The sequence below is a fragment of the Dipodomys spectabilis genome, unplaced genomic scaffold (genome assembly GCF_019054845.1).
Source record: "Dipodomys spectabilis isolate Male_0828 unplaced genomic scaffold, ASM1905484v1 ptg000132l, whole genome shotgun sequence".
NCBI lineage: Eukaryota > Metazoa > Chordata > Mammalia > Rodentia > Heteromyidae > Dipodomys > Dipodomys spectabilis.
This window is the reverse complement of record NW_024870809.1, coordinates 3100499-3116331: the sequence shown is the minus strand read 5'-3', so window position 1 is coordinate 3116331 and position 15833 is coordinate 3100499. Positions and strand designations below refer to the sequence as shown.

Sequence of the window (15833 nt, the reverse complement as noted above, 5' to 3'; positions counted from 1 at the left end):
CCTGAAAAGGTAAGGCAAGCCATAAGAGGCCTCACTGTTAGAGTCAGAATGTTGACGCATATACTAGTGGCAACAAGGACCATTCCTGTAAGTGGCAAAGTGCCATCGTTTTGAACCTGGAGTCTAGAGCTATGCTGCCAGGATACAAATCTTAGCTCCTGGGCTCACTGCATTCTGAACTTTGCATTAGTTTCCTCATGCATGAAATAGGATAGTAACAGCACTCACCACATAGGGTCGTCAGGAGATTAAATGAGTTCATATATGAAAAGTTCTTGGAATTGGGATTAGAATATGGTAAGTACAATATGTCTCAGTGTAAAGTATTTTTGACAGCAGTATACAGAGATTAATATTATGGTTTTTGAATATTAAGATGACAGTAATACATAGGCATTATCTATCCCTCTACCTCAGTATTATTCTTGGATGCATATTAAAGTTGCCTCTCCTCTTCTTGCTCTAGGTATAAACTCATCACAATTCCAATGAGAACCAATGTTCTACATGCAGGCCATTTTTGAGTGCTCACTATATTCAATATATTGTAGTAGATCCTTTCTTTTATCATTTCACTTAAAACTGACAAACATTATCTTTACTTTAAAGAGTGTTACAAAGTTGAAGGGAAGTCATCCAACTCAAATTTTCCAGAGCTAGCATTCAAATTGAGGCAGTCTGGCTTCAGAGGCTGTTCTCACAACACGTGCTCTTTACTGTGACCCTGGTTCAAGCCAGGCCTCTCACTCTAGAGAGGTTATGATAGTAATTTTATTCAAGGTTTCTCCTTTGGTGTTATTTCCTCCATCCAAGAGCCAGTGAGTTCTCACAAATAGAGCTTATCCTGCTTTGCTCACAAATTTCCACTGGTTTCCCAATGCCCTGAAAACTAAAATCCCAACTCCTTCCCATGGCCTTCAGAGCCCTGTATAGTCTGACTCCTGCTCACCTCCTCAGCCTCATCTCATCTTTTGCCAATTACAACCACAACCATCACAGTGCAGCCACACTGCTCCTTAGACTCCTGGAATGCTCCAAGCTCTTCCCTGCCTGGGGCCTTTGAACTTTTCTCTCTGTCTGGAATGTTCTTCCGCAGGCTCTTTGCATGGATGGCTCCTTTTCATCTGTTAGATTGAAGTTTAAGAGGTCACCTTCTCAGAGGCATTCCTGATCACTCAAGATGTTTTTTTAAGTTCATATTTTCTATTTCAGTCTTCTGTTTATCTTATAGTACTCCTATTGCTTATATTTAGATATTTATTCACTTATTTTTTCTGTCTTTTCTGGTAGAATGTGTGATCTATAACAAAAAGGAACATATCTTTTCCAGTGTGTGTGTGTGTGTGTGTGTGTGTGTGTGTGTGTGTGTAATATACCGTACAAAAGTGCTACAGGTAAAGGGATGCATCCACAAGGTTTTTCTGGCAAAGGACAGTTTAAGTGCTTTAAGGGGTTCCTTTTCATGATTCACATAAGGATTCCATATCCTCTAGCAGTGTCTTGTATGTGTACTTTCTTGACTGGTAGATAACTCAGCTTTTAGCACAGTATTGAACAGATAGATGTTCAATAAACATGTTTATTGGATTTAAGAAAACAATATTAAGATATTGTCTATGGTAGAATAGAGGGATATGGAAGACAGCCTATAGCCATGGTAATTATAACCAACAGAGAAAAAATTCAAGGTGATTAGGTCTGCTCTCAGAAATCTACGAGGGGAAATGGTGCCATTACTGAGACAAATGGAATTAAGAGAAGACAAGGCTCATTTGAGAAGATGACAATTTCATTTGGTATGTAATTTGAAAAGCTGATGTCTTCATTTTGCTTTTATTGCAAATGTCATCATTTTGGTGTGATCATTAAAATTAGATCTAAATTTGCCCCACATAGTGTTCAAAGCCCTCAGATTAATACTTTGTTAATAATTTGCAAGGTCCATTGTTATTTAAACTGTTGTATACAAGTTTTCTGTATTTTATGATATAATCATTTGTGGCCAAGATACAAGGAATTAAGGAAGAAGAGATAAAATCATTTTCATATTCAATGGATTTTACCCATCATTTTCTGACTTACTCTAAGCAGTTTCTTTTAGGTCATGGCCTTTAAAAAGTTATGCTTTGTTTCTTTCTGTTAATGAAAATATTTCTAAATATCACAGACTAGCCAATCACACAAAATTCCTTTTCTCTAAGAATTCTTCCTAAGTACAGCTATCAGGATAGAAAAATCCATATATAGGATGTTGGACACATACCTCTGCATACTCGGCAGCAGGAATCTGGAACTGAGACTGGGAAAGCACAGGTCAATTTGGGGCAAGTCTTGAGACCACAATACACATTCCCCTCCTGGCAAAGAAAAACACAATAAGATCAGAATGATCTTCGATAAGTTAACAATACTTGAGATAGATACTACTCTTTCATAATCAGTTCTGGTACTTCAGTCTATTTTATGATCTTTGTTTTCTCTTATTTACATTTTTTCCATGCCAGAAGTGTTAGAAATCACAGTCAGTTCTTCTGGTCCAATGTGGGAGAAAATATTCTGTGAAGGCTGTCACTGACCTTTGAACTACTAAGTATAGTTTTGCTTCTCTCTTTTCCGTTCACTGCTCTTTGCTTGCCCCAAACCAAAGAGATAGGCTTTCTTTGCAGTAATACAAAATTATTCAAGATATTCATAGCTCAATTCTGATTTGCCTAGCTCAATCCAGTGCAGGGTAAGGAAGAAGACTCATTTTACTGGGGGTTTTATCTGTCCTTGCAATAATTTCCACTCCCTAAAAGTCTGCCTTTAAAATTTTATTCCCTAAACCCGCCCTTACTTCTCAGAAGTAAATCTTTCTAGAGTTAGAAGGAAAACTAGGCCATATCAAAATTCTTCAAAATGATTGTCATACCATATTTTTCTAAAATTCTAAGAAAAAATTCTCTAACTTCCCCTGACAAACCAGTGTTTAATGCACTTTATAAGTAGAAAAGTTGTTTTTCCACCTAACTTCGTTCCTTCATGTTTCATTTTGATCTAATTCTACCTAAAATATTCTTTAGACTGCACAAAAGGAAAGATATAATTTGGTATACTTTATTTGTGGAGTATGCCCAGTTTATTTGACAAGTATTGTCATGAGAATTTTCTCATTACAGGATACCAGGTTAGTAGAACTTTCAGAGATGGGAACCAACTGATATCTCATTTTCTTGTGAATTGGATCAATTGGCCCTAGAATGACAGTGAAATGTCTATCTACAGCAATACCAAGACTTCAAATAATCATATGAGGCATTTCAATAAAGGAATAGGTGGTGTAACTATTATGAAAAAGAGTCCAAATCAATTCAAACAGCTCATCATGTGCATTTAAGCATTCTCTACAGCTCTGAGCCCTAAGTTCAAACTTTCCAATAGAGTTTTTCAAAGTTGGTGGAGATGAGGGAGTTTGGATTAGCAGGGATGCTTATGACTTAAATGCAAATCATTTTTCATTCAAACACCTTACAGTGCAAGCTCACAGAAAATATAAGCACAGAGAAAGCTCTCTTATTTGGGTAGCAACTATAGAGATGTTAAGACACAGCAACTTACCGAACAGCTGCACTGGGTGCACTGATTGGGTTGTCGGTTCTGAAAGAGTCCTTCAGCCACGAACAACTCTCCATGTTGGTAAGTGGTCCCATTGTAGTCACATGACTTACTGGTCACTTTATTGTTCACTGGGGGTAAGGAGTCTTCTGGAACAAGGTGTACAAAACACATACCAAGTATTATTTTTCATCATTGCAAAGAATTTCATAAATCCCAACAGCAGATGGGGCTGCACTACATGAGAGAGTCAAAAGACAATCCTGGCCAATGATTTTAGGTAACATCAGTCAGAGAACAGTAGCTGAAATTACCATCTACCCACCTTTCATTTGTGGAGGATTATTGAGCACCTACTGTGTAGCAGGTACTGTAATAAGCATTAGAGAGAGAAGGGAGAACAAGTCTTTTGTCTTAGTAGAGCTAATAGTCCCAGATGGATGTTACTAACATGCTAGAAGAATGGAGTCCATACTGTTTCTATTGAGTCTTTCTTTGATTCCCTTAAAAAAAAAGGGACTGTTGACTATGTATTAAACTATCCTAGAAGGCTTTGTACTCATTCATATTTAAATCATTTGTCATATGCTTGCATGTTTGCTTTCGTCTGTGGATTTTTTGCTTATTCTTAGTCCTGCCCCCAAGATTGTCCCTCCCTCCTCATTCTCACCTGTTGAAGTACTATGTGATTAAGGCTCAGCTCACATCTCCTTTCCTCTACAAATTATCTGTAATAATTTCAAGCCTATGATCTGGATGTCTCAAGGCATCTCATGTCAGAAGAATACAAATCTAGCACTTGAATATTATAGGAACACACATTTGTGAATTATACTAGCCTAATAAACTACAAAAGACTTCGCATATGTTATTACAATGGAGATTCTTAAAAGCCTTACAAATCAATTAGGGTAGATTCTTTCCTTCATTTTTCATTTGAAGGAAGCAATTATATTGAGTGACTTATATGAACTCAGAGAGCTAGGAAATGATGAAGAAAGGGAATCAGAATCTGGTCTTCTGGCTCCAAACTTCAATTTCTGGCCATATATTTACGCATATGTATGTATGTATGTATATATATATATATATACATATATATATATATATATTAGTGTTTGGTAATTAGAGCTCTCCATATCTCTTCACTCAATGGAATGTAACACAAGGGTTACTGTACAGCAAAATATGTCAAAGCATTCAGTGAGTTAATGCTGGGAATGATCATGATTTCTTTGTTGCTTTGTATGTCCCTCCAACACGGTATAACCCCTGCTTTCATCATATTTGATGTTGGTATAATTTGTGGAGGGGAAGGGCAAAAACAAATTATTTAAATAGGGATACAGGTGGACCCATGGCAACAATGAGATGTACAAAACATTATGTCGAAAAACTAACTTTACAACTTTGGCAGGGGGGAGAGGGAGTGGGGGATGGGAAGGGATGGGAAGGGGAAACAAAGGAAGAAGCAACAATGCTTGATAAAAAATGTACTCATTACCTTGCCCATGTAATTGTAATCCCTCTGTACAGTATTTTCACAATAAAAAAAAAGAAAAGAAAACTTTTCAATGGGTTTCCTTAAGGACATGCTGCATGTGAGTACATGTACACACACCTACACACATACATATACGCATGCATACATAAACTTATACATAACATATAACAGTGAACATGTCCTAAGACTGAAATAACAACAGATATTAGCAGATGTTGGAAAAACACAATTGTTAAAAAAAAACTATTTTTCTGCTAGGTGCTGGTAGCTCACGTCTGTAATCCTAGCTACCCAGGAGGCTGAGATCTGAAGATCTCAGTTCAAAGCCAGCCCAGGCAGGAAAGTCTGTGAGACTCTTATTTCCAATAATCCGCCAGAAAAGGGGAAGTGGCACTGTGGTTCAAGTGGTAGAGCGCTCGCCTTGAGCTGAAGAGCTGAGGGACAGCAGCCAGGCCCAAAGTTCAATACCCATGAGCAACAAAATATTTCTAAATATATTGAAAACAATAATGGCTAATAATAAAATGGCATCATAAAAATATAACAATAGTTAATACTTATTATGTGTGCCACATCCAACTGTGAGTGCTACTGTATACAATATTTCACTGGCTTTTACTAATAGCATTTCTAATGTAGATCTGATTATGCCCATTTTGCAGCTGAAGAAACTAATATTTTTTAGAAACTAATATTTTAAAAAATTAGAATGCTCTTGCCTAAAACACCTAGAAAAAGTCAATGCATTTTTTCTAACTTTACTAGTACATTGTTATATAAGTTGACCTATAGTTAATTTCCAAGTAACTCACTTTTTACACTTTACCTATTCATGACCTTATGACACATATAACATTAAATAATTTTACTTTAAAAAGGAGAAGCCTTCAGTCCGAGAAAGAGTTTTACTCATATTAGTTGAACCTTTGTCTGAGCTGGGAGTCCATGCCCCTGCCCATCAGCTGGTAGAAATGAGTAACACTCATCAGAGAGAGTACTGGAGCCAGGGCCATTTGCCCCCTGGGCTCTAATTATTCCAAATTTCAGCATTTTGTGGTAAAGGAAAAATACAATGACATACAAAATAATATTTGTCATGGCTCTTACAGGAGCTGGCAGATCTTTGCAATAAAAAATGTTTGGGAATATTTTGCCTCAGAAGAATGTAGATTGATTTTTGAACTGGCCTTCCAGTAAAGTATCAATGGTATGAGGTTTTCTGATAGGAGCATGACCTTAAGAGCCTTTCTTGCAATAGTCTTCTTAGTATCCTCACACTGGAGTTTGTTAATCTACTCAACAGAAAACAGTAGTAAGCAAAAAACAAGAAGACAAAGGAGAATCAAAGAGAAAGACAGCAATAATGGTCAAGCTTACAGCTATTTTTAAGCACTAAAATTATCTTAGCATCTCATTTATTATTTTATTCTTTTAACATCCCTAATAGTGTAGAGGAAAGAATTGTGAAAACAAGGCTACTGATACCACAAAATATTTCTCCCTTATCAAATAAGTCCTCAATAGGAGAGCCAACTCAGAAATACGGTTTTTCTGTCTACAAGTATGTGTTGTTTTCACAGAAGGGATCACTGAATTAGCTAGCTCAGATACTAACTCCCCCTAACCTTGTAGCAAGTTCTTTTACCTCACTAGGGATTCATTTTTTCCTAAGAACGGTGTATGAGTCTCAGATCTCCCCTGAATCTTTAGAGGGCCATACAGTATGTTTGCAAACCACAGAAGCAAGGAAAACCACCTCAGTCAGTCTACCCTCCGCTATCCTCTCCCTTCCCAGATTTTCCAAGTTGGCTGGGCTTCTAACCAACTATCCTTGGAACTCATTTGGTGTTACTGGCCCAATACTGGCAGAAAATCATTCTAAAGCCAAGCTGGCTCCAGGACCCCACGGGAGAATAAATACTATGACAAAAATGACCAGGCACATTCCTTCTAACCTCCCTTCCCCCTCCCATTTCTAGTCACAGTCTTGCAAAGTACTAACAACTAAGTGGAAAGGGGAAGGACATCATAAGGGAAACAGAAGAGCACTAATCCATTTCATACAGACAGGATGGGAAAGAAGCAGTTTTCTTTTCTCCCCCTGTGAAGGATGATCATTACATATATTCCTCTGTGTGTGTGTGTGTGTGTACATATATACAGAACTAAAGGTGCTCAGAAAATACCCCTATCCTAAATGTCTCTTACCACTTTTTCCTCTTAGGCTACTTCTTGAAATGCATCGAGTATAGATGCATCCCTTTGGGTTAAATGGTTGCCATTTTGCAATCAGATTTTGCAATCCCAAGATGTTCATGAAAAACTACTCACTGTCACTAACATCATATTTCCTCCCCCCCTCCCGCTTCGTAGTGCCTAGTAAATTGTACTAATAAGTCTGTGGTCTTACCCCACTTCCTTTGGTGCACCATTCTTTCCATGCCTGCCACTACCTTTTTTTCCTACTCTTTGGAGCCCCAAAGCATTCATGCTGGTTGTTCTTTTCCCCACTCTCCCTGTCCTCAAGTTGAAATGTTCTTTTTTTTCTTTGGTTGGTCGTGGGTCTTACACCCCTGGGCCTGGGCACTGTCCCTGAGCTCTTCAGTTCAAGGAGAGTGCTCTACCACCTTAGCCACAGTGCCACTTCCAGTTTTCTGGTGGGTAATTGGAGAAAAGAGTCTCACAGACTTTCCTGCCCCGGGCTGGCTTTGAACCATGATCCTCAGATCCCAGGCTCCTGAATACCTAGGATTACAGGCGTGAGCACTGGCTTTGCAATGTTGTTAGAGCAGTTCTTTACTAGTCACAACAAAGCAGTATGAATGTCAGGGGACCAACCAGCTCCCAGTGTAGAATATAATTGTAAAACTCCCCAGAGTATTCAAGGATCTGCTGCTAATTTTGCTATTGAATATGCCATCCCTTCTCTTAGCATTGCTACCATTACTTTGATTTCTACTTTACTTTGTATGGCTGAGCCTGCATCTAACTTTTATCTGATTTTTTGATATTACACTGATAGAAAACCAGAATATTGTCAGGCCTCCTGGAACACTGTGATAGAGAGAAGAGAAGATAGTGATGGAGATGAAGGTAAAGATAGTGATGGTGATGAAAGGAGTTTTGTTCTGTAGAATCCAAATGGTTATATTGTCAGAAATAGGAGGGAGTAGAATGGAAAAAGAGCGAAAAGAGGGACCTAATATAGGGCTCTGTTTGCAAACCATGCTTTTCTTAACCCTGTATGTCATGATGATGACAGAGAAAAGAATTAAGCCTGGTCTTTGGGATTCCAAATGCTGTGATTTAGTTGTTTCTTTTCTCTTAAAGTCATAAGTTGAAATTCTAGCCCCTAAAAAGTTCATAGGAAGAGACAGGACCTTCTCAGAACGTTTAGGTTATGAGGATTCTACTCTCAAAGATTAGTGCCTTGCCAGAGACCTGTCAGTGACACTGGAGATATATTAATACATTGATAAGTTATGTAGTTTTAGATATTAATGGGAAATCTCTTTATGATATAGAAAGATATGTTAGTCAATGAAGACAGTAATAAGGCATAAAGTGATTTGCACAATATACTACATTTTGTGTATAAAAGAAGAGCATATATTCATATTTCTATATTTTCCTGAAGAAAATCTGGAAAGATATGGAAGAAAATACTAAGAATTATGGAGAAAATACATACTGTGTGTGTATATGTGTGTGTGATTTAAAAAACTGTGCAGTTGTGGGATAGAGGTAAATTAGACATTCTACTGAATAATTTTCTATATATATGCATACATATATAATCACATATACATGAACTTACGTATGCATTTATATTCTTAAATTATGTAAATTAATTCAAAGGACTAGTGGAGTGGCTCATGTGGTAGGATGCCTGCCTAACAAGCATTGGGCTCTGGGTTCATTCTCCAGCACCACTAAAAAAAACTGAATTTGAATATCATAGTTGAGAAACTTTTACATGAAAAGTGATGGGCTAGACTTGATGGCCACTTTGGGTCCCTCTAATGCTACATAATCAATTCTATGGAGCTAGTGTTTGGAGCCCTATTCCTTCTAATGGGACAGATACTAACTATGATTCTGCTATTGATCTTATTTCACAGAGGGGGGGTCTCTCCTACTGGAGTTTTTTGGTATCCCTGCGGAATGTGGGGGCTGTTAAATTGCTTTTCAAAATATATTAAGACATTGTGTAAATTTGGGATGGCTTTTAAGCCTTCATGTAAATAGGAAAAAAGAAGATAAATAAAGGTGCTAATATGGTCTCTGTCACAATGATACTGAAGGATTGACAACCCCCCTATTGTCTGGGTGCCTCTTGCTGGGTGAAGGGATCTCTACACCCAGTGCTGAAAAGCCTAGAGGTGAGAGAGGCCATTCATTGAATGCAGATGCCTAGCTCAAAGTGAACTGAGACAGCTCTGCTTCAGAGAACTGGAGATGTCATAGCCTTAGGAAAGCTTTGCATAAAGAGAATGCTGTGATTCTGCCTTGATTAACTCCCTAAATGGCTTGAATCACTGCCTCTGAGTAGCCCTTAAGTATCTCCTATAGGGAAGGTTGATGCCTATATTCCCTAGATGGAAAAATTCTTCTGGTACTTGAACTTGTACCTGAGTATGTCCGAATATGATTTGCTTTTGTTGGGCTTGAGTGCTCCACCACTAGCATGTGGTTTTAGTCTTTAAAAGCTTTGTCTAAGCTCTGCTCTGGGTTGCAGATATTTGTGACAGGAGTCACAATCTGCAGTCACATCTGCAGACATGGGCCTCCAATAAAGACTCCCAATTTGACCTCTCAAAGTGTGGCTTCTCTGCTTTCTCCTGACTGGATTCCCAACTGATTTCATCTTTCAACAACAGTCTCCAGCCAATGCTATGTATTGCGTTAGAAATTCTCAGCACCAGCAACACAGTGACAAGTTTTGTTTTTACTCCAATAGAGTGAAATTTTGTTTCACTGCTCTATAGAATTGTCTCAGAAATTGCCAGATACTGACAGTTCTCCTTACATTCATGTGTGCCAGGTCACTGCATGATGGTCCAGCTGTTAGCTGATACCATCTACCCTGTCCCCTACCTCAGCAGGACTGAGGGTTCAGGGGACAATACCAGGTGTTGCTTGTTAGGTTCAGCATTTGTGCTCAGGCCAGAGCCATTAACCAAACCCATATAATAGATTCTGCTTTGGATTTCCTCAGGGCTCATACAAGTGGATTTATGTGTCAGAAAGCTCACTACTGTGACCTTATGTTGATGATTCTAAATCCAAGAAAGAAAATGAGAATTGAGCTCCTCAGCCAACAGCTCCATTGCATTTCAGCCATTATTCCCAATGTCACCTGCTGCATCCTTTACTCCTTCAGGAAGTAACTGAACAAAAGTGACTGTCCATTGGCTAAAGATTCATTTTTGTTTTGGGTCAGTATCTGAGTTGCCTTTCAGAGAGACCAACTTAATTTACAGTTCAGGATTCTCTCCATTTCTTCCTTCTTCCACTTTCCTGTTTCCCTTCATGGCCCAGCTCTAGTCTTGCCTCCTCAAGAAAGCTTTACCTACTTCTGCACTTTATCTTGTTTGGGGGAAGGGAAAACAAGAGCAGATGGTTGCTGCCATGGTAGAACTTCCAAAGTTGACTCTGTCTCTAACTTGATTTTCCTCTGTTCTCCCAAAATGCTTGATGTGTCCCCAGGTTCAGGCATGACTTAGATGTAGATCTCATCTTTCTAGATTTGTAAAAGTTCATAGTCATGAGTACAGAAGACTGGGGAAATTCACTAATAGAGAATAAGACCATGGGAGATGGGAACAAAATGATGAGATTCCATTTTGTACTCTCTAGAATGACTATAATAAAAAGACAATAATAATGACAAATGTTATCATGAATGTAAAGAAACTAGACCCATAATATACTGCTTGTGTGAATGTAAAAAGGTAAAATGTTCCTGCTCCATTACGAAAAAGTCTGGCAGTTCCTCAAAAAAATGACGCATAGACTTACCACAAGAATCAGTCATGCTAGGCCAGACAGAGTGGTTCATGCCTGTATTTCCAGCTACTCAGGAGGTAGAGAAAAAGGAGGATAGAGTTTGAGGTCAGCCTAAGCAAAAAGGTGATTATAAGTAAAATTGTGATCTGAGGTCAGCAAAAATTGTACCATCATTTAAAAAATAACCTAAAGCAAATGGCTTAAGTGGCAGAGGTCTTGACTAGCAAGCATGAAACCACAACAATGCCAAAAACAAAAGAATTAATGATTCCACTTAAAGTACCATATTCTTGCTCCTATTTGTAGAACTTAGGGTGGAAAACAACAAAAACAAGGAAATAAAAAATGGAGAGATTACTACTAGAGAGATAAAAAGAAAATGGAAAAGAGGAGAAATATGAGAGGAACAGCAAATGAATATGATCAAAATGCATTGTATGCATGTTATGGGAATGTCAAAATGAAACTCCTTACTGTATACAATCAATGTGAAAAAAGAATTGACAAAATAAGGTATAGGTACTCAGTGCAGTAATATTCAGTTATATCTTATGAACCTTAAAAACATGCTATGTGAATAGTCACAAAAATTTCACATTGCATGTTCCCACTGATATGAAATTATCAGAATACCTAAGTCTGTAGAGACAGAAAATAGGCTAGTGGATACCAGGAATTGAGGTGACTACTAGTAAAGTATAACTAGAATATGTCTGTAAGTCTTAATGCAATGGATAGCAAAAGACAAAGAATTACACTTGGACATGATTAAACAGAACTCTAAGCACTGCACAGGGAGAACATATGAGGATATTCGTAGGAGAGGATCACAATGGCTCAATAGCTATGTGCATATGAATGATGTTTATTGAAATGAACTCCAAAAAATGGAAACAAGAGTTTTTTTTAATTTATTTTTTTTTTTCGTTTTCCCCCTTTGGTGTATTCCCTATTGTCACTGTTTTTTTTTTTATTTTTTATTTCTGTACCCTTTGTCTTAGCTGATTTGGGGAGGGGAAGGGGAATCACAGAAATGGTGGGGCAAAGGTGAACCAATTCAACTGTGATACTCACTAGACACTATGTTGGAAATGAACTTTGCAATTTTGGGGGGAGGAGAGTTGGGGAAGAGTGGAGGACAATGAGGGAGGGGGTAACACTGTTCAAAAAGAAATGTACTCATTACCTGATTTAGGTAACTGTAATCCCTCTGAACATCACCTTTACAATAAAAGTTAAATTAAAAATATTTATTTAGTGATGACAAAAATATTTTATAACAAGTTTCAATATCTTGTGATTATACAAAACTTTACTAGACCATACACTTTAATAGGGTGAATTTAATAGCATGTGATTGATATCTCCATGAAGGTGGTACCTGATAAACTTATGTGAGAAATATCCTACAACACAGACATAAAGGCTGGTTAGGAGAATGAGGCAGGCCTCCACAATAAAGATGTCTCATATGCTAGAGATGGAAAGGCAGGTGAAGGAAGGAACTGAACGTGAAAAGAAATGAAGAACCATAAAGGAGGAGAGAAAGGCAATCCCAAATAATTGCTTTTCCCAGTGCCCCTGGCTATGGATTGCCCCTTGGCCATGGGGCATCCACCTTGGGAGATGGGGTGGGTTTGCCTGAGCTAAAGCGAAGGACTGATGTGGGACAAACTTTCCATCTTAGAATTTTCAAGAAGATTCTGTGGCCCACATTGTCAACAATATTAGTGGCTTCCATATTCCTACCCAACCCTCAGTGGGGTTCCAGGCCAGGAAATTCTTGTAGCAGATTCAGCAGATCACTCTGCAGTTAGACATAGAGACAAAACACTCTGTCTTAACCATGAAGGTCCTGAATGAAAGAAAATAGTCATTTGTTACTCCAGCTGGAGAGTAGAAGAGGGTGCAGCAAGCTAACACTGGATTAATTTCAGTTCTCCTCTCCTCATCTGGGTCCCATCCATAGGCTTTTTTTTTGGGGGGGGGTCCGGTCGTGGGGCCTGAACTCTGGGCCTGGGCGCTTTCCCTCAGCTCTTCAGCTCAAGGCTAGCGCTCTACCACTTGAGCCACAGCGCCACTTCCGCCTTTTTTCTTTTTGCTTATGTAGTGCTGAGGAATCGAACCCAGGGCCTCATGCATGCAAGGCAAGCGCTCTACCACTGAACCACCTTCCCAGCCCCCATAGGCTTTTTTCCATCCCACTTTCATGATTTTCTCAGCTGTTGTTAGTAGCTGACCCTACCTGGTAATGTGCCATTTTGCCAGGCAGATGGCTATGAGAGCTGGCTGGTGGAGAGGACTTATTTGAAAAGAGCCCACATCATTGCGAAGCAAGACGTGTTTGTAGTGTAGACTTGAGGAATTTAGGGAAGAAAAGCATGTGTCTTTGGCTAGGTTGTGTTGCTGACCTGCTTTGTGATAAGGTGTTGTTCTTTTGCATATCTGGGTCTCCTTTTCTAAAGAACTTTCTGTATGTATATATGCTTGTGGGGACTAATCATTTCAATTGCTTCTACTTCCTGATGATATAATGAGGACAAACACAATTAGTTTTTGGAAAGGATCAGGGAGTGAAGAATTAATATACCACACAGGTGGACTCCAGCTTCCCAATAGGCTTCCATCTGAGCAAGAAAGCGATTTAGGATTGTGTCTGCTCTGGAAGTCCAATGTTCACAGTTGACTACATCCTTTTCAGGTTCTGGTAACTCAGCAAACATCCCTCAGTTTATCATTTGCTGCCTTTCAGGTAGCAGGTCTACCCTTACAGTGGCAGCCAACTATGCTTGTGAGCTAAATGGACACAGCAGCATCACAGTATGATCGAACATGGGCATGAAGAGCATCTCAAAGGCACCTCGGGGATTTAACATTGTACTGAAGAATGCTCTACTGCCTGGTCCTTGGCCCTTTTGTGCATACTACCTTTTGCTTACTCACATCATCTTCAGCCTCAGGGTATGCCAAGCACACACTGATTTCTTGTAGCAACTCAAATGGTCTGTCTCTATACCACTGAGTAGCAGGTATACTACTTTCTAAGTGATTAGTAGGTTCAAAAGAGTTAGGGCCTTCTACTGTCTTATACTTCTGTATCTCCTGATCAGATTGTACCAGTTTCTCTTAAGTGTTTTAAAATGCAATAGCTGTGTCATCGTTATTACAATACCAAACCAGGGTATCTGTGATATTTCAACAGTACCAGATCTCTGCATCCAACTCTGTCTACATTGTATGGCTCTGCAGTTGTGCACACTAATTTTCAGTGTGTGTGTGTGTGTGTGTGTGTGTGTGTGTGTGTGTGATGAAAGTACTTACTGGTAGATCTTTCTCATAATCTAGTCATTGGAGGGAACTTCTACATTCGTCCCTGCCCAAATTCTTTCCACTTTACTGAGCAAGTTTATCATCAGCAGCATTATTCAGCTCATAGACCATTCCAAACACATTACAGAAGCTTCCTAGGGCTTCTTATGTATATCTCTTAAGATAAACCAGAAATGGACTTCTCTTTGGATAGACAAAAATGAGCCTACAAGGTACAAAGAAGACACTGTTTTTTAATATCAAAACAAAGATTTGAACTTAGGTCTCTTGATTTTACCTAGCACTACAAAATATGAAGGGTAGACAAGACCATGGAAGTCCTGTTCAATAACTGAGGAACAAACAAAAAAAAATTCTTGTTTTCAGAGGCTAATTCCTCAATCTCAGATCTTCATCTGAACGAAAAGAAGCCTTTCCAAAATGGGTCTGATTGTGTTTATTACTCCTTTGTGACTATACTGGTTTTTTTTAAACTTTTCTAATTACCAAAACGTATAATAAATGGACTTGTGGTTGCAATGGAAATGTTAAATCTATTATTCTGTATGATGCCTAATTGTTAATGACAGATTTTGTGGTAACATGTGTCATTCACTGACTTCCTCTTCTTAAATAAATTAAGAATGAGTTCTACAATTACTTGGTTAGTTCTAATCCTTTGAGAACTAGGCTTCTTTGAAGGCCAATGACCCTTTGAAATGGACAAATTAGTCACTCCCCTCAAGCAGCATTTACAGAAACAATGTGAGGCATCTGGATGGGACAGTGGGGAGTTCAGTCAAGCATTCCTTTGTATTGCCTACACCAGCATTTCCCAAGGCTGCTCTGCAGAGCAGTGCTAGTCTGCAAGATGCTCTGAGAAAACAAAATTCTGAACTTCAATAAAAGTGGCGTAAAGATCCATAATTGAAGTTCACATTGTCACTCCTGTCATGTTAAGAGAACTGAGAAAGCCCATAGTATGACACTTGTTTAATGACAACTGAACATTTTCTTTGAACCACTAAGATATTGTTATTTTACCTGCGTAATTAGTATGAACATCCTAGGCAAACCCTTTGGAAAGCACTGCCATGTACCATTTCTAATGCTTTGATACATTGAGGAGCTGGATATTTACCATATCATGGACACTATTAGCTAATGAATTTCAAACTCTATTCTCTCAGTCATCCAAATTTCAACTGACACAGCAGAGTCCACATCTTCCTCCTCTTCTTTCTCCACCCCTCCCTTCCCATTCTCAGGTCTCCTCTCCTCTTATCTCCTCTCCTTTCCTTTCTTCTACCTTTCTTTTCCTTTTCTTTTAAATTTTATTTTATTGTAAAGATGCTGTACAGAGGGGTTACAGTTACATGAGTAAGGTAATGAATACATTTCTGGTCAAGAATTGTTG

The 15833-nt window shown here is 38.6% G+C and overlaps 1 protein-coding gene across 3 annotated transcripts in view; it reads right to left on the bottom strand.

Annotated features, from left to right (window-relative positions):
* Nucleotides 1-15833, bottom strand: part of Chrdl1 (chordin like 1) — a 118776-nt gene that overhangs the window by 39961 nt on the left and 62982 nt on the right. For 2 of the 3 annotated variants that reach the window (XM_042690084.1, XM_042690082.1), the window contains exons 5-6: nucleotides 3598-3743; nucleotides 2264-2357 (exon numbers count right to left, since the gene is read on the bottom strand). In XM_042690084.1, coding sequence (XP_042546018.1) covers nucleotides 2264-2357; nucleotides 3598-3743 — 240 coding nt within the window. The remainder of the gene's footprint in view (nucleotides 1-2263; nucleotides 2358-3597; nucleotides 3744-15833) is intronic. The other variant, XM_042690083.1, reaches the window with a different exon arrangement.